This window comes from Emydura macquarii, unplaced genomic scaffold (genome assembly GCF_026122565.2).
Source record: "Emydura macquarii macquarii isolate MOO-44397 ecotype Brisbane River unplaced genomic scaffold, CSIRO-AGI_Emac_v2 contig_2988, whole genome shotgun sequence".
Lineage (NCBI taxonomy): Eukaryota > Metazoa > Chordata > Testudines > Chelidae > Emydura > Emydura macquarii.
In genome coordinates, this window is record NW_027133125.1 from 4,384,946 (window position 1) to 4,403,577 (window position 18,632).

Genomic DNA, 18,632 nt, shown 5'->3' on the forward strand with positions numbered 1-18,632 from the left:
TGTCGGTCGCTCGTAAATCAATTCCCCAGCTGCCGAACGGAAGTACGAGAGCGAGATAATATCTTTTACTGGACAACTTCTGCTGGTGGAAGGTCCAAGCTAAGATAACGCCCTGAAGAAGAGCCGTCCGTAGCACGACAGCTTGTACCTTCCACCAACAGAAGATGGTCCAGTGAGAGATATGAACTCACCCACCTTGTGTCTCTCACGTCACGGCGAAAAATTCATGGAAGTATGTTGGATACGTTCCCTGCCCGGTGTTATGCAGGTCTGACTAGACAAGTCCAGCATTTTGTGTCCTGAAGTAGTTAACATAGAAGAAAAAAAGGCGGAGGTGGGGGGAAGGGTGACTGAGCTAGTGAATTCACTGTGGGCTAGGGAATACACGGTGAGACACAGGAGACACAGTTCCATTCCCAGATCGCTGCTAGACCCCTCTGCAACCTTGGGCGTTTCTCTTCCTCTCTGTGCCTGTTTCCCCTCCCATCCGCTGTCGGTCTGGTCTACTGAGAGTGTCAAATCTTTGAGCCAGGGATCGTTTCTTACTATGCGCATGTACAGTGCCTAGCGCGGTGGAACCCTGATCAGGGTGAAGATGCGACTGGAATACAAATGATTAATCATCGAATGCCATTTGATGAGCATTTGGAAATACAATTTTTGTACCCTTTAATGAATCCAGCCCCAGAGGCCGAAAGATTTCCAAAGCAACGGTCCTTCGTAGACTAAGGGCTGGCAATAATTCATCCCTGAAGAAATGTCTGCTGCACACCCCAGAACTCGCGGGCTGGGACTCATAGAGCTGCAGATGGTCTTTATGGCCAAACGAGGGGGCGGGGGCCTAGATCCTGGCTTCCACCGTGGCTGCATTGCACGGGTCTGACCCCATGGTACAGGGCCAGAAGAGCAGTTCTAATCCCTGCAGGGCATGGGCATGTGGCCAAAGTGTTCAAGCGCTCCAACAATCTCTGGTAGCTGGAATGGCCCCTGGGGGGTTTGTTACAGGTGGGATGCCTGACCTTCCTCCAGGGGCTGAACTGGTACCGAGCCAGCCCCAGAAAGGGAAGCCCATGAAGGAAGCAAACAGCCGGCTTTGCTCCCTACAGCTCCTGGCCCATGGGTGCATACTTCAGTGATACGTCCCCTACTGAAACCCTTCGCCTCTCATGCTGCAAGTGCGCAGGAATTCCCAGGAGATTTGAAATCCCGTCGAAAGCAAATATTTACAGCTGTGAACAGGAACAAGCCAGGCCAGCCAGAGGAGACCCTCCAGCTGGAAGCAGCTGACGTGCGCATTTCCCCCCTCCAACTTGCCGTGACCTCACCTGCCAACTGGCCACAGCCTCCCTGGCGGTGATTTACAGTCGCTTGGGTGCTTAACCCAGCGAGGCGAACGCGACGAAGGATGGGGAAGGATTCGGGGCAGGCTCCGCTGGGAAAAACACGAGAAACCTCTCCATATAAACAGCCTTGTTGTAACCAATCTATGGGGTGAGCGCCACGGACACGACAGCTGGGCTATGATACCACACACACACACACACACACACACACACAGAGCTGCAGCTAGAGCCACGGATCCCCCAGCCCCGCAAACACAAGATTATGGCTGGAAAAGCTATTTAAGGTCATGTATAGTGTATCGCTGCTAGTGAGTCTCATCTCCCCAAGGCCCGTTCATTGAGGCCATGGGGTCAGATGTCCAACTGGTGTAAATCAGCACTGCTCCACTGAAGCCGGATCCCCAACCGGTGTAAGCTGGCACAGTCCCCATTAACTTTTGAGGACATAACTCTGATTCCCCCCCAGCTGAGGACCTGGCCTGGTGTAGCTAAGACACCTGCCGTTCTGGGTGGTGGGGTACAAACCGAGCCCCAATCCAAACCAGTTCCAGATGTGCTGCCGCGTTCTTTAAAATAAGGTTGCTCTGTAATAAGTGGCCCGCGCAGAGGCCCGGAGTCTGCTCTCAAGTTCTCAAGAGTTCGGGCCAGCACAGAACTGATCTCCGAAGCAGGGAGCTGGTTCCGTTACTATCCCCCACCCACTCAGCTGTGCCCAGCCAATGGTCTGGCTCTCCCAGCCATCCCGGGAAGCAGGGACTCTGAAAAAGACTCGGGGGTCATGGTGGATAACCAGCAGAACATGAGCTCCCAGTGCGACACCGGGGCCGAAAGGGCTAATGTGATCCTGGGATGCATAAAGAGGGGAAGCTCGAGGAGGAGCAGAGAGGTTATTTTACCTCTGGACTTGGCCCTGGTGCGACCGTTGCTGGAATCCTGCGTCCAGTCCTGATGTCCACACTTCAAGCAGGATGTTGAGAAATTGGAGGGGTCAGAGACGAGCCACAAGAATGATGAAAGGATTAGAAAACCCGCCCAGCAATAGTCATGGAGCTTCATCCATGTAGCTTAACAAAGAGAAGATGAACCAGTGACTTGATCACAGCTGATAAGTACCTACATGGGGAACAAATATTGAATCCTGGGCTCTTTGATCGAGCTAGATACGGTCTAACACGATCCAATGGCTGGAAGTTGGAGCTAGACAAATTCAGGGAATAAGGTGTGAATTTTCAAGGGGGAGAGTCATTGGAACAAGTTACCAAGGCTCGGGTGTGGATTCTCCGTCACTGACAATTTTCCAATCAAGGCTGGATATTTCTCCAAAAGCTCTGCCCTAGGAATTGTTTTGGGGAGTTCTCTGGCCTGTGCTGTGGAGGAGGTCGAGCCAGATGATCGCGACGCTTCCCTCTGGCCATGGAATCTACAAGTCCTCTAGGGCCGTGTGAACCGGATTCGGGGTTCAGAGTCCACGCTGGGCTAACCCTCCCCGAATGCGTTCACGATTCTCCTGACGGGCAACATGGAGGTTTTCAATGCAGAACTCGCTCAGCCGGGCCTGATCACCCATGCAAGAGCGCGAGGGGCAGCAGGGCAACTCTGGAGAGAAGGGCTCAAGTCTTTCCTCCCTGCCCCGGGCTCTTCTTGGCTGTTTCTAGCGGTGACGTTTCTAGGGCACCCATCACTGTGGTATCTGGGCTGCTTTTCTGTGCAGCCGGTGCCCCCGCTGCTCAGCTGGGGACAGCTCTCATGCCTGCCACAGCTCCTGGCGGTGTTAGTGACATGACGACGCACAAGCGAGCGCCGCCCCTTCACGGGCGACGTGATCAGGCTGTGCTTTCTCTATGCGAGACCCCCTTCTTTGTTGTGAAGCGGAGGGGTCGGGACCCCTCCCAACAATGCAGCATCTGTGAAGAAAACCCCCTGTTGCAAATCTCATGATTGTCCCCCCAGCCGTGGGGCTCGGCTCAGCCCGGAAGCGCAAGGAGCTGTTTGCAGTAGGAGACAGAGAAGATCTGCCTAGGGAAGGAAAAAGAAATGCCCGGCACATGGCGCCGTGAGCATCCTTCCACCGCCCCAGCACTGGCTAGCAGCAGTGAAATGTTCTCCTGGAGTTGGTGTGACTGTGAGACGATCAGATACTGCAGTGATGGGGGCCAGATAAGGACCTAGATACAGAGATACCTGCTGCTGTAATACTTCTGCCCTGCCACCCAGGGGCGGCGTTGTGAGGATAAATGACGTGAAAGATTGCGAGCCGATACTCGGGTGCCAGGGGCATCTAAGAATTCAAAGCGGCCTTGACTAGTTGGAGAATCGGCCTGAAAATCGGCAAGATGAAACTCAGTAAAGCCAAGCGCAAAGTACGTCGCGTGGGAAGGAAAAACCACGTGCACAGCCACGCGGTGGGGAGCGACCGGCTGGGCCACTGCACTGCTGAAGAGGATCCCAAATTGCATATGAGCCAACAACGTGATGCTCTCGTGAAAAAGGCTAATCTCATTCTGGGGTGTCGTATGTAGGACACGGGAGGTCATTGGTGTGGCCTCAGCCAGAGTATTGTGTCCAGTTCTGGGCACCAGGCTTTAGGAGCATCCAGAGGCGGGCAACAAAAATGATAAACAGTTTAAAAAACCTGACCTGGAAGGAAAGACGTTAAAAACTGGGCATGTAGAGTCTTAAGAAGAGGAGACTGAGGGGCAACCTGAGAACAGTCATCAAATATGTTAAGGCTGTTATAAAGAGGACAGCGATCAATCGCTGAAGGTAGGACAAGAAGTCGTGGGCTTAAACTGGCAACAGAGATTTAGTTTAGATATTAGGAAAAACTTTCAAACTCTAAGTTAAGTAGGCTAAGCTCTGGAACAGGCTTCCCAGGGAGGTTGTGGAATCCCCATCACTGGAGGTTTTTAAGAACAGGCTGGACAAACACCTGTCAGGGATGGTCTTGTTTTACTCGGTCCTGCCTCGGTCCTGCAGTGGTGGGGCAACTGTCTGGGAAGCCAGAAGTCACTGATTTGAATCCCGGCAGGGCTCCTGGTGGCAGACTTCACATAAACCTCTCGACTCGCATGGGCCCACCTCATGGATGTGAGGTCCCCTAGAGCGCTCTGATTCTACATAGTATCTAAGGTAGACTGGTCGGTCCAGAGGAGGCAGTTCCCATCTATCTAGTGTTCTCCGTTACCCAATACATAGCAGACTTAGGTGAAGTAATTTTTGCTGGGCAGGGGACAATTTTGTGTTCGCTCTCCGGTAACATTTTGCTGGGGCCGGTGTTCACAGAAGGCAAATTTCAAAGTCACCTGGCATGTGCCTCAAACTGAATTTTAAATTCCTATGCACCAGGACTTACGTGCTAAGACAACCAGCAGTCAGAACTAAAAGCGCATGGCTTCTCTGATCCATCGCCGCTAAGCGACACAGCTCGAAAATCAAAGACTCCCAAAGGACACAGCAAACGTTGGCCCAAAAAAAAAAAATTTAAAAATTGGCAAATAATTTCAAACAACAGAAAAATTGGAGGACAACGCGATCTGCTTCTGGATCATCTTCTGGCCAAAAGGGAGGCTAAACTCAGCCAGTAAATAAATTACTGGTTGCAGATGGTCTGCCCAGGTCTGATAAAAAGGATCCAGAATGACTTTACTACGTAGAATGTCCACGCTTGACGGTCAGTGCGCCAGGCTGAACCCCAGGACGCACGGTGCAGTATGGCAGTCACAGGGTTTAAGGCTAGAAGGGACCCCCAGATCAGTGATCCCTCCCGCACACAGCTCCGCTGACTCACTGGGCGTTGTGCCTGAACTCAAGGGTGGCTCCAATCCCACTGCCTGAATCAGCCTGCCCCACCCACAAGAGCTGTAACGTTGCCTGGCCTCCCCTACGACACGTTCCCCAGAGAAACACCACAAAGCCCCTGTCCAGAAACCCCTTCTTCAGAGAAAACCTTCTCCTGCAAAGAGAAAGGACGAGAGCTGGACTCAGTTCCCAGCTCTGACACAGCCTCCCTGGGCGCCCTTGAGCATGTCACTTAGGGGCAGATTTTTAAAGGTATTTAGGCACTGAACAATGGGAGTTAGGCACTTAACAATGGGAGTTAGGCACCTGCCTTTCAGATTCTGGCACTTAGTCTCTTTGGGCTCAGTCCAATGTCCTCCCTGGGGGGTTATAGGGATCAGTACACTGAAGACGGGGGGGTGCTCAGACACCGCGGTGCTGGGGGGTCACCAGACAGCGAGAGGACGTAGCGCAAATGTGAAGCGGCTGGGCTAGGCCTGGGGGAGCGCTGCAATTCTCCCACCCAGCTGCTGCTAATCCTGCCTGGGAAACCACATTGCAGGCCTCATCCTGGGGATCCCTGCGGTGCAGCTAACCCTCCCCTGCTCAGACCCTCCTCCTCTCAGCCACGCTCAGGGAGAAAACCCCAGAACTAAAGCACCGCCACCAAGGGGGATGCCCGACCCCCAGGCCTCGCCGCTGAGTCCCAGCCCTTCTCCTCCTCGGCCAGCCGCTGTCCAGTGTCTCCGTCAGCTCCCGTTAGTGCTGAGCACCCGGGATGCCTCCTGGAACCGCGGGAGGGTCAGCAGGTGCCCCGCACCTCTCAGGATTGCACCCTGGAGACAGAGGAACAATGGCTTGATAATCTGCATTCCTCTCTCCTCAACTCGCCAGCACGGAGCAGGGCCGGGGAAGGGGGGGGGCATCGTGCCCGTGGCAGAGACCAACGCAGAGCCAACTCTCCAACTCGCATGGCAACCTCACCCCCCACGCCCACCGCCCGGTCCATGACGCATCAGGGAGGGCCCTCTCACCCAGGGGAGAAGCCAGCGCTGGAAGAAAGCTACCGGCTGTCGGACCCCTCCCTCTCTCTCTGGTCCCTGTGCCAGCTGCCCCGACCAACACACACACATTCTTGCTATGCCAAAAATGTTGCATGCAGTTCTCGGACCAAATAAGGCGAGAAGAACGGTAAACAAGGTCCCACGCACACGCTCCGGCTGGGACACCCGCTCGGCCCCTCCCAATTGCACTGGCTCGTCCGCTCTGGACTGGGCTCCGGCTACGCAGCACATCAAAGACTTGGCTCTCCTCTGTTTCCACTTGAAGCTGCGTGTGATTAAAGCTCCCGCAGGTCTGCCAGGGCACCTCTCCTCTCCCTGCCTGCCACAATCAGGCTGCAAGAGGAGCTGCCTTAGTTCATTCCCCGCCCGCCTGCCACAGCCTCGCCTAGAGTTATGGGAGAGAAAAGCTACAGTCGCAGGGCATGGGAGTGCTTAAGAGATAGGCAGGGAACTACTCAACACAGGAGGGAAAGAAAGAAAGAAAGACAGAAAGAAAGAAAGCACAAGGTTGACCCGCAGGGACTCTGCACCGCCAGGGAGGATTGAATTGCCCAGCCCTGGTTCACAGACACTAAGCTCTCCTGGAGCGGCTATTTCAAACCTGTCCGAGATGGGGAAGGGACAGTGGCTCTCACCCTGGCATCCAGATCATTGACAGAGCTGGGACTGGGCGGAACAGTGGGGCTCCATCTGGGTCCATGGCCACATTCTGCCTTCCAGAGAGCTGGCTGCCTACCTTCATACAAGAACTCCGTGGAAGGGAGAAGGGGGCCCATCAGCAGGGACCCACCAGAGCCAGAGTGTTTCTAACCACTTTGAAATCCCCGGCCTGCAGGAACCTCCCTGGGGGATGCCATGTGCCGCTGAGGGGGACAGGACCAGGTTTTTAACCTGCCAGTACCTGACCTTAAGCCACAGCGACTGCTCATGCACCAAAGATGCAGAGCTGAGTGGGCCACCGCGCTTCCGAATCCCTCACACCCCCTGGGAGAGTTTCTGGGCGTGATCCAGAATAAGTGAAAGCGGCCCAGCTCCAGGTGCAATTTAAGCTTTTGTTTAGGTGATTAAATCTGGATTTCAGAGTCTCACCTTCGGAAGCCGGGGTTGAACTTTTGGCCTGTGTACGTTACAGGAATCACTGAAATGCAGCCACCTCTGGAGAGGAACTCAGCGGCCCTGTAAAGGCCCAGGCTCAGACAGTCAAAGGTCCGATTCCAATGGTGCCTGAATACCTTTGGGGATCTCGGCCCCAATCCAATGTCTGACAAAGCCAATGGGAGTCATTGCATTGATTTATGGGTCGCTGGCTCGAGTCCAAGAAGAACAGTAATGCTACACAACAGCTGAGATCAGGAAGTGAAGGATAGCAATGCATCCAATTAAACCAGCAGGGGAAAGCTAGGGAGGCAAAATGCAATGACCCGTTCAGCGTTCTGATGTAGCCAGGGCATGCAGGGTAACATCTACGTATTGTCAAAAATGCCGTAGGAGCTTTGATGGCAACAAGTGACTGGGATCTTGGTCGTCCAGCGCTTTGAAGTTTGAAAATGCGAAGCCCGCACTGAGATTCTGCTGAGGGCTTTGGATTTTAAACCCTTTCAAGAAAAGCCTTTTCTGGTCCCCCCTAAATATCTGCTGTAAAGATCTGTGTTTCTGACTTCGCTTCCATCCAAGAAGACAAGGAGTTTCTTCCGCATCCGCTGACAGGAAGCTGCTCAGCGGAGGTAGCCAGCAAGCAAGTATTTATTGCCCTGTCCGGGATGTTTAAAACAAAATAAATAAATTTAAAAAAGCTAAACCCACCAGAAACCATTTGCTGAAATGTCAACAGCAATCCATCGAAACAGGGAGCAGCTGGACCCAGACTCTTTCTGAGTTGCTGTGGGCTGGATTTGGTTTTTTTTTCATGTGGGAAGGATATTGGTCTAGTGGCAAGAGAAGATTTGGGACTCCTGGAGTTATTCCCAGCAATGGCATATTGCACAGTCATTGCACACCCCCCCCCCCCCCCCCCCCCCATGGCTCAGTTTCCCCCTTCGCTCAGGTTCCCTCCGCTTCAGGTCCCGCCCGGAGCATCCCAAAAGAACTTCCCTTGCCGGCCGCCGCCTGGTCCGAGATCTTAGCTCCTCGAGGGAACTGGCGCTACCGAGGTGGGAGAGGATGCAGCAGCTTGTGGAGAGGATGGGCTGGCAGCAGCTTGCACTAGGGGCTAAATTCAGACTGGCAGGCGCCCCACACTGAAGTCAGTGGGCGTAGGTGAGCGTGCAGGGCAGGAGTGGGGCTGGGAATCTGGCAGTTCAGTTCAGATAAGAGACGGGCCAGGGGCCGGGAGGGTTTAGTGCCCCGTGATGTGCAGGACGTCGGAGTAGATGAGTCAGGGGGTCCCTTCTGGCCCGGCTCTGTGGCTTTCTCCTCTGTGCCTACTTCCTTCACCACACGTAAAAGCTGGGGCCGGATCCCGCCCCATCCAACTCCGCAGGGGGTTGCCACTGGATGGAGAATCAGGGCCTTTCACCTGCAACTCTTCTTCTTTCCAGCAAGCCTCCGCCCATCTTGCTCTCCGGATGAGCGTGCCGTGAAGGAAGGGGCTTGGAGAAGCCCCGTGCCATGGTCTCACCTCAAGGCAAAGGCGCTGAAGAAGAGAGGAATCCTTTGCCCGCCGGGCGCTGTCGGGCTCTGTGAAAACAGACACGGGGCAGGGAGCTGCCGCTTGCCCCTAGCAATGGGGATGCTGACCAGAACTCCCCAGAGATGCCAAGAACAAAGACGATCAGGGCTGGAGGCCTTGATCATTTGAGGTGTCCAAGCAGGAGCTGAAGTGGAGAGAGAAGCCAGAAAGACCAGGAAGGGCAGCCCGTCCTGTGCCCACCTCGCCCAACGCAGCAGCACCCGGCTCCGGCTGGCAGGAAGCAAAGAAGAGGGGAATGGCGGTGCATGCCAAATACAAGTGGAGAGAAATAACCAACCGGTCCCTCTTGGGCCGATCCCTGGCTTGACTCATCCAAGTATTTTCCATGAGGATCTGAGCCAGGCCTGGAACGCCCGGTGACGATAAATGCTCTTCCTCAGGACCTGCCCCCTCCTGAGAGCCTGGTCAGAAAGAAGCCACAAACTGTGAGGCTTAGCCGGGTCCCTCCAAGGATTTCACGAGCCATCCGTTACTGTTAGCGTCTCCTTCAAGGGAGAGCAAGAGTTGTGAAGGGTCGCCTCCAGGAAGGGGAAGCTCCATTGACCTTACACGGGAATAGAATGATTTCTGCACGGAAGGCGGAAAGCAAAGCTTCTGGGACATAAAGTGTTTCTTCGCAGTCGCAGGCCGTTTCCCCCGGGGCTCTGCTTTTCCCTACCTTTTCTGGATCCGATTCTGGTAACCGCACGCGCAAAAGTAGCCGCCCGGTCGTCAGGTCTCTGCGCGCAGTCCAGCCCGTTCCTCGTCTAGTCGCCACGTCCCACGCACGTTTAGGGAAACATCAGATCCGTGTCAAAAAGGCATGAACGTTCCCCAGACCGTCAGCCCCTCTCCATGCCCTGGGAGACTGGGCGGCTGGCACTAAATTAAATGGAGCAGTTCAGTATATCTAGTGACACAGTTCGACGCAGGCTGAAGGGCCAGGGACCCAATTTTGGGCCTGTTGATCTTGGAGTCTGCAAACGAGCCAGATCCTGAGGTTTTGCTCAGTCCTTGTTCAGGCAAAACCTCCCAGTGGCTTGGGCGGGAATCTTGCCAGGGGAAAAGCTCCAGCCATTAAGATGTCAACATGGATGTTTTCCTTTGGGAAGGGCGGCCGTGACCCCCAGCTCTCAGTAGAGCTGATGAGGTCACCCCAGGCACCCGATACGCCAGGCACGTGCCTGAGTCCATGTGTCACCAATCTCTGTTTCCTCCCCACGGCCAGGAATTCAGAGGCTGCCCCTTGCCAGCTTTCCATGCCCGCACGGTGAACCCAACAGGTATGTGGAGGAGGGAAAGGGGGGTTCTCCAGGACTCCCGAATGCAGAGCTGTCAGTCCGCAGGACACAGAAGAAGCCAAGGTGTCCAAAACTGGGCAGACCCCTGGGGCGTCTGTTGGAACAATGCCCCAGGTTTTGCTCCCCTCACTCAGCCTGCCCTGCACGTCGAGCCGGGCCCTTTGTAAACACTCCTGTCACGCCATCTGTGGCTCTGATCAGTCATATTTACAACGCGCGACCTTCGGGCCAGCCAGAGAATGTCCCTATGCCCACCTCCCCGCATTCCCCTTCGCACAGAGCTGGTTTTGCTGAATCATGGGCGCAGGGAAGCACTTACTGGGTGTCTGAAAGTCAGGCAACTATCCAGCCAAAAGGCAGGGAGGGGAGCCAGGGACATGTGCCCCCCACACACCTTCAGAATAGAAACATTTCCCTGCAAGCAGACACTGAACAGCACGGATGGCCTGGGGCGAAGGTGCAGGAGTGGAGGGCCAAGAGGCAATAACGCTCTGCCTATCTACGCTGCTGCTGAGCTGACAAGTCCAAAGCCTCCGCCTGCCCCCACCACCACCCCCACAGGTCAGGCAGGTAGCTAGAATTACCCCTGTTCCACAGAGGGGGAAACCGAGGCACAGATTAGTCATGCAACTCGCCCGAGTCTGCGATTGCGTGAGCAACAGAAAACGAGACGCACAGACCAACCACCCTGTAAGGTCTGGCTTTGACTCCTAGCTCGCTGGGGGTCGGGTGGGTAGTGGCGGGAATTCCTCGGACAAGCCCTTCCTCCTCTCCGTGCCTCAGTTTCCCCACCTGTCAAATGGGGTTAACGAGACTGACCTTCCTTTGCCAGGCCCTTTAGATCGAGAGAGCGAGAGCGTGTGTGTGTGTGTGTGTGGTGATGCAAACACTGGACACTGCTGGTGTTACAAGGTGGCCGTGAGGTGTAAAACAGGTTGAGACCCCTCGGCCGGCAGCACCTGGGAAGGACGGCAGGTTGGTAATAAAGAACAGCAGCTTTCCCGGCTTTCCCCGTCCCAGTTCTCCGCACTCTTCATTCTCCCTGGATCGCTGCTGACGGCGCGCAGCAGCTGTAGCCCTTCCTACGCGCTCACCTTCCACCGCCCGTCTAGGAGCCCCACCAAAAACCCCCCTGACCCTCGCTGCATGTGGGCTGGGGCGAGAGCGTCTCCCCTCCCCCTGCCCCAGCCCGCCGTGAGGTCAGGCCCTTCTGCTGGTGACATCACGCTCCGTTGCCTTGGAAGGGACTGTGATATCATTCCCACGCTCAGAGAGGACCCCCCCACCCCGCCCCCTCTGCCTTTGATGCACACAATCCCTGGGACCTCTCTGGGGGGCAGCCTCTGGGGTGGGGTGCTGAGGTCGCCCCCAGCTCTGAGCGGAGCAGCCGATTGGCTCTCCACACCCAACAGTCCCCACCCCCTTTAGAAACTAAGCCCCAATAGGGCTTGGCCATCCATCCAAAGCCCCGCCTCCTTGCTCGACGGACTGGCTCCCTCCTGCCAATCCCTGCGGTTTGGGACCCAGAACCCTGCCACCCCCTCCTATGGCGGTGCTATGCTAGGAGGCGGGATCAAAGGCTTTCACGGCTCCGCCTCCCGTAACGGGTCATTTCCTCTGACGCACCAGAGACTGCGCCCTCTCTGGGGTGGGATACAGACTACCAGAGACCAATGGGCTGGTTCCTGCCTTGCTGGGATCTCAGACGAGCATAAGCCACATTTCACGTGCTCTTGGGGAGGACAAAGCACTGCAACACCCCCGGCCCACTCCGGCTGGGATCCCCGCCCGCCTCCCACGTATATTAATCGTGCGTGCGTTTCCATCACAAGGTCCCGGGGCAGAGGCTGAGTCATCTTCTGCAGCACCCCGGCCAGCCCAGCACGTGCCATCCAGGCTCGCACCATTGCTCTTGTTCGTGATGGTCACCCGGCACCGTTCACAGCGCCGCACACAGGGACAGGGAAATCTGGGTCAAAGGGGCACTGGCATGCCCTGAGCCAAACCCCAGGCAGCGTGGGAGGTCCAGAGAACAAGGTCAGCTTTGAGGATTAAGGAGCAGACCCTCCGCTGGAGTCAATCGGCACATTGGCCGGACCCATCTGGGCTGGCGCCTCGTTTCTCTGGGCCTTGGTGTGTCTGGGCTCTGGCCAGGTACCGGCGAAGCTATTCCACTGAGATCCCCAGCCCAGCAGTGCAGAACAGAGAGACGCTGGCACTCCGGGCAGCTTGTCTGATCCTCCTGACTCAGACCCACGATGATCCCAGCTCTCTCCCGGCTACAGCCACCTCCCCGGGCAGGGCCACCCGTTACCATCGCTGCCACCCAGAGGTGGCAGCGGAGATGCCCCGGGGATGATGGGCAGGAGCGTGGGAAGGGAGGCAGGATGACAGCCCAGTTCTCTGCCCACCTGCCCGCTCACACCCTGTGATCCTCACCTCCCAGCTGCCTGCAGCTCACAGCCAGGGACAGGCGCCGATGCCCAAGTGTCTGGGAGACAAAACCCGCCCCAGCCGCCAGTACCAGCGGGGCTGTCGGGGAATGGCATGGAGGGAGGGCGCAAGAGAGAAGGTTTGTGTTGCCCCCCCCCCCCCCAGCCTTCTTGAGGCTCTCATGCTTTACACCAGCCGGATCCTCCGGAAATCCTGAGCCCTTCTGGACGGAGACCCCCGCCCCTTCTCCCAGCGGCAGAAACATCGACCCAGCACTTGGGATGCGCTCAGGCTTGGCACGGCCAGGCTGCCCTCTCCAAACTGCAGCCTGGCAGCGCGGGGCTGGAGCCCAAGCCCTAGAGATCAGAGACCTCTCTCATCCCACTTCTCCTGCCCAGCGCTACCCGGCCAAGGCGCCTGCCCCGTGAGCTGGGCGAACCGAGCCCTGCGGGCCAGGCTAGGTGGGGTTAGAGCTTAACCCGCACGGCGACGAGGGCTCCGTAAATAGCAGTCAGACAGGCGGGTGTGAGCGGGAAAGACGAGTCCCTAGCCGGGGTGTGACACGGGAACCCCCTTTGGAGCCTCTGCCCAAGCACGGCTTCGCTGCGATCTCACCTAGAGCAGGACCGGTCCAGCCCCTCCGCTCCCCCAGCGCTGCCAGTCTGCAGCATTTCTCCTTTCCTTCCCCTCGCCTAGCTGGTGCATTTCCCCGCCAGGCCCCCTGGGCCTGGAGAGATGGCCTCCCTCTTCTCCTCCCCCAGCTCACCGCTCAGCAAGTGAGATCCTTTTCATCCTGGCCAGAAGGGGCCCCGGCTGGATCAGGCAGAGAGACGGGTTCCCAGGGCCGGGAAGGGAGCGGACGCCAGTATGAGATCCCGCCTGCTGGCCCTGGGTCGCCACGCTCCAGAACGGGAAAGGACCAGCTGTCTGCCCAAGAGGGGACACCTAAAACCCCCTTTGCTCGTTATCCTCCGGTTTGAACGTCCATGCCAGGCCCCTTCTCTGCGCAGATCACAGCAGCCGAGACTTGCAGGGGGCGCTCACGCTGGACCGCCTCGGTATACGGGAGGGAGGGGCTCGCCTGGCGGGGCGCTCTCACAGAGCGCCCCTCTTCCTCGGGAATGTGCTCCCCCAAATACACCTTACCCTGCAAGAGCACCGCCCACCCCCCAGCTTGCAACCTACATGGGCAGGAGGCTGTTGGGTCTCACCCGACGGGGTGCACAGAGCAAAATGGGGCATTGCTTTGTCCTGGCCTGGCTGCATCACCGGCCTGGCTGCGTTGCTCAGTGATATCGATCTACTGTGTCTTTTAATCCACTCAGAGGCACCCGCAGCCTCAAGACAGGCGTCGCTTGTTGCTGCTTTATACATCTAAATGGCTCACCACACTTCTTCCTGAGTGCACAGAGGTAGCTGGAGGGATCGCCGCCTCATCCACCCAGCCTCCCCCGCTCCGCCCCCGCTTTCCCCCACATTTGTCTGTCTCATTCCCTTGTCTGTCCCCCTAGAGCCTGAGCTCTCTGGGGAAGTGACTGCCTTCCTCAGGACTGGCCCGGCACAACGGTAATAGAATAATACAGTATAACAATGACCTGCGTCTGGAGGTTTGTGGGCCTGTTGGGGACCGGCCCATGTACCCTCCACGCTGTCCTCTCGGTGGACGTTGAAGTTGTCGTAGGAGTCCCATCGGATGAGGGGATCCGAGGTGTTGTAATCCACGCAGACGCTGGGGCCGTTCTCCAGATGCTCCATCCCTGGGGGCAGCGGGAGGGGAGTCAGTAAAAGGCAGTCAAAGCTACAGCTGGGTCTGTTGTACACATCGAGGGAAGGGAAAGTCTGGCAGGATTGGGTGTGAGGGGGGAGAAGGGTATTAGAAAGAGACAGGAGGTGAAAGGAGAGAAGGGGGGATGACAGAAAAAGGCAGAGCAAAAGGAAGAGGAAAGGAATCATAGCATCTGAGATAGAAAAGACTCATCAAGGAGCCTAGTTCATCTCTCTGCCAATGCCAGGCTGTTCCCATTGTACATTCACCAGGGGCTGCCCTGCCTGATGTCGGGACCCCCCCGCACTTCCCAGGGCAGGGCATTCTGTGACCGAATAGATCTAACCACTGGGAAGCTCTTCCTGACCAGACAGACAGACAGACAGAGGGGTTGCATATGGGGGCAGACAGATAGACAGAGGGGCATACATGAGGGCAGAGGGGCATGTATAGGGGCAGCCAGAAGGGTGTGTATGGGGATGGATAGAGGGGCGTGTATGCAGGTGGACAGAGGGACACATATGGTGGTAGATAGAAAGGCATGTATGGGTATGGACACACGGCCAGAGGGGCATGTATCGGGATGGATAGTGACAGAAGGCCATGCATGGGGATGCACAGACAGACAGCAAAGTCCTGTAACAGGGTGGCTTGCCCTCGGGCTAGATAGCCAGGGACTAAGCTAGCCTGGATTACAGGATGAGCCCCATCCTCATACATGGTGATGATAACACTCTTTCCATTCCATTCATATCTTTGGAGGATGTTAAACAGGAGCTACTAACGTTGGACTGTTCAACTTAGCAGGTCCAGAGAACTTGCATCCAAGAGTTTGAAAAGAGTTGGCTGAGGAGCTAACTGGACCATTAATGTTGATTTTCAATATGTCTTGGAGCCCTGGGGACGTTCCAGAAGACTGGAAGAAAGCTAATGTTCTGCCACTTTTTAAAAAGGGTAAATGGGATGAGCCAGTAATTATAGGCCTGGCAACCTGACATCGATCCCAGGCAAGATAATGGAGTGGCTGACATGGGACTCGGTGATGAACTAAAGGATTGTAATGTAATTAATGAAAATCAATACGGGTTTATGGGAAATAGATCCTGTCAAACTAACTTGATTTCTTTCTTTATTTATTTGATGAGATTACAAATGTAGTTGATAAAGGTAGTAATGTGGACATAACATATATAGACTTCTGTAAGTGTTTGACTTGGTACTGCACAACATTCTGATTAAAAGAACTAGAACAATATAAAATTAACAAGGGACATATGAAATGGATTAAAAACTGGCTAACGGATAGGTCTCAAAATGTAACTGAAAATGGGGAATCATCATTCAATGGGTATATTTCTAGTGAGATCTGCGGGGACTGGTTCTTGGCCCTGCACTATTTAAAATCTTTATCAGTGACCTGAAAGAAAACATAAAATCATCACTGATAAAGTTTGCAGATGACCCGGAAAATAATAAAGAGGACAGGTGACTGATCTGGATCGCTTGGTAAACCAGACACATGCAAACAAAATGTGTTTTAATACAACTAAACGTAAACGTAGGCATTTAGGAACAAAGAATGTAGTCCATTCTTACAGGATGGGGGAATCTGTGACACTGAACAAGATTTGAGGGTCATGGTGGGTAACCAGCTGAACATGCGCATCCAATGAGATTCTGTAGCCAAAAGATCTCATGCAGTCGTGGGATGCATAAAGAGAGGAATCTTGAGTAGGAGCAGCAAGATTATTCTCCATCTGTCTTTGGCACTGGTGCGACCACTGCTGGAATCCTGGGTCCAGTTCTGGCCCACAATTCAAGAAGGATGTTGATAAATTAGAGGACTCACAGAAGAGCCATGAGAATGATTAAAGGATTAGAAAACCTGCCTTCTCATGAGACACTAAATAGATTGAGGTCTTTGAGTCTAACAAAGAGACAGTTCAGGTGTGACTTGACTGTAGTCTTTAAATGCCGTCACAGGGAACAAATATTTAATAACAGACTCCTCAGTCGAACAGAGAAAGGTCTCACACAATCCAACGGCTGGAAGTTGAAGCGAGGAAGTGAGGTTTACATTTTTAACAGTGAGGTAATTCACCACTGGAATGATTAATGAAGGGTCGTGGTCAATTCTCCATCACTGGCAATTTTTCACTCAAGATTGGATTTTTTTCCCCCAAAAGACCTCCAGGGATGCTTTAGGGGTAGTTCTACGGTCTGGGTATACAGGGGGTCAGACTTAATGATCCCAATGATCCCTTGGCCGTGGACTCTAAGAATCTATGAAGCAGGTGGATTCCTGTATGAAAGGAGCCAGGTGTAAGTGCCGAGAGGCTGCAGCTAGAGAGAAAAGACTTGGGAGGGGAGAGCCGGAGCCGGAAAGGAAGCTGACAGCAGTGAGCAGGGAGACAAGGAGGAAAGCTCTCGGGCAGAGAGGCCCGACTTTGAGTTGGGACCCCGGGAGGGGCAGCACAAAGCCTGTGAGCCGGGCCGAGCGACCTGACAGAGAAACCAGCACAGCGACCATCGAGAAGGGGCCCTCGCCCGGCGAGGAGCTGCTACGCTGTCCCTGGCCATGAGGGGACACTCTGCAGGGCGTGGACGGTGACCGGTACGTATGGGACCGGCTGGGTAGATGGGATTCCAAGGAGAGTCTCCCAGAGTGACCCCCCCCCGCACCCTCTCCCGCGCCTGCAGGCGGCTCTGGCGCTTTGAGAGCAGGCTCCGGGATTACCCGGGGTGTCCTGCCCAGGGAGGGCTCTGGCTTCCATGAAGGCGATGGAGGGGATGGGGGCTGCTCCCCTGCCTGGACAGGTCGCCATGAGGACAAGTCATTCCAAGCAGGGCCGTGTTATTGAGCGGCAAAAGATTAGCACCCCCTTCCACGCGGGACACATGCACCGCCCCCTTTGCCCACACTCGCTCACCCCATCAGGGAGCTGCCGGGCACCCCTGTGCCGTGGGGTGCTTGACAAAGGGGAAGCGGGTGCAGCGGAAGGAGAAGGTCAGAGACTGGAGGAGGAGGGAATAGAGGTGGCAGCCACAGGAAGGAGTGAGGAGAGGGAGTAGGGCTGGTGCGGGATCCAGTAGTCAGCAAGCCTGGGCTGCAATCCCCCACGCAGAGGGCATGCTGGCCGTACCTTGGATCTTCTCGGGGCCGTAGGAGAACACAAACTCCACCTTCCCGTACTCTGGAAACCGGTCATCTAGGGTGGAAAGAGAACACAGGAAAGTCATCACACGTCCCAGGCGGCGCCCGCGGGAGCAGCAGCCAACTCCCCTGCCGTTGGGGGAAGTGACACACGAGCAGCTGTGTTCAGGACAGCGGGGCGATAATCGGGGCCTTGGTCGCTAGCACAAGAATCTCCTGCCCCACACGAGAGCCCTGACGTTCATCCCACCACTGCCCCAGTGGCTCTGGGCGGAGAGTCCAGAGGTCTCTCGGGAATAGGCAGGGCCCTGGCCAACCCTTTGCTGTTTCCACCAGGAGGGCCTAGCCTGGGTAAAATGTCAAGACTCCCAACTATGGAGACGGAGCCCGCCTATTCATCTACCACACACGTCCCATCCTGTCAGCAGCATGGCCCCTGCTTGTGTGCGTCCAGCCACCGCCCAACCACAGCTGCCTGGGCACGTACAACCCCCAAAGCCATTCATTCGTCGTTTCGCTGCTGGGTCACCCGCAAGGGGCTAACCCGTGACACGAACGATTTTCAGCTAGGAAATGGGCTAAGATTCTTGACACTGTTTCACAGAGCCCGGCCTTTGGATGGCCACCCGCTCCAATCATCGACCTGGGGACAGACGTACAGATGAATGACTCCATGAGCCATCAACAAAACCCAAGATGCCCACCGCCACTGAATGCGAGGGGCCCTATCTGCCTAGCGAGGCTTTCAGACCATGTTTGAGGCCAGAACATCTGAGCAAGCTTCCCCACCGCACTTTCAGTCGCAGCTGTAACGGGGAGTTCTTCCTGCTGGGGCAGGTCTGAGACATGCCCCTGATGGAAATAACCAGTAAGCCTGGGCCACCTTCCTCCCATCTCTCTCTGATTCAATCATAGAATCAGAGAAGATTAGAGTTGGAAGGGACCTCAGGAGGTATCTAGTCCCACCCCCTGCTCAAAGCACGAGAAGCAGACGTCGTTTGGGAAGCCCTTCGCGATCATGTGACATGATATTCCAAGTCCTCCGAAAAGTCCCCCAGTCTGGAGCCGAGATGTCTTTAGGTTCCCAGACACCCGGGTGACGGGAGCTGGATCAGAACCGCAATGGA

General features: G+C 55.6%; 1 protein-coding gene across 5 annotated transcripts in view; it reads right to left on the reverse strand.

Annotated features, from left to right (window-relative positions):
- Positions 1–18,632, reverse strand: part of TNS1 (tensin 1) — a 236,554-nt gene that overhangs the window by 73,583 nt on the left and 144,339 nt on the right. For all 5 annotated transcript variants that reach the window (XM_067529461.1, XM_067529463.1, XM_067529459.1 and 2 more), the window contains 2 exons: positions 17,495–17,560; positions 14,182–14,343 (listed from right to left, as the gene is read on the reverse strand). In XM_067529461.1, coding sequence (XP_067385562.1) covers positions 14,182–14,343; positions 17,495–17,560 — 228 coding nt within the window. The remainder of the gene's footprint in view (positions 1–14,181; positions 14,344–17,494; positions 17,561–18,632) is intronic.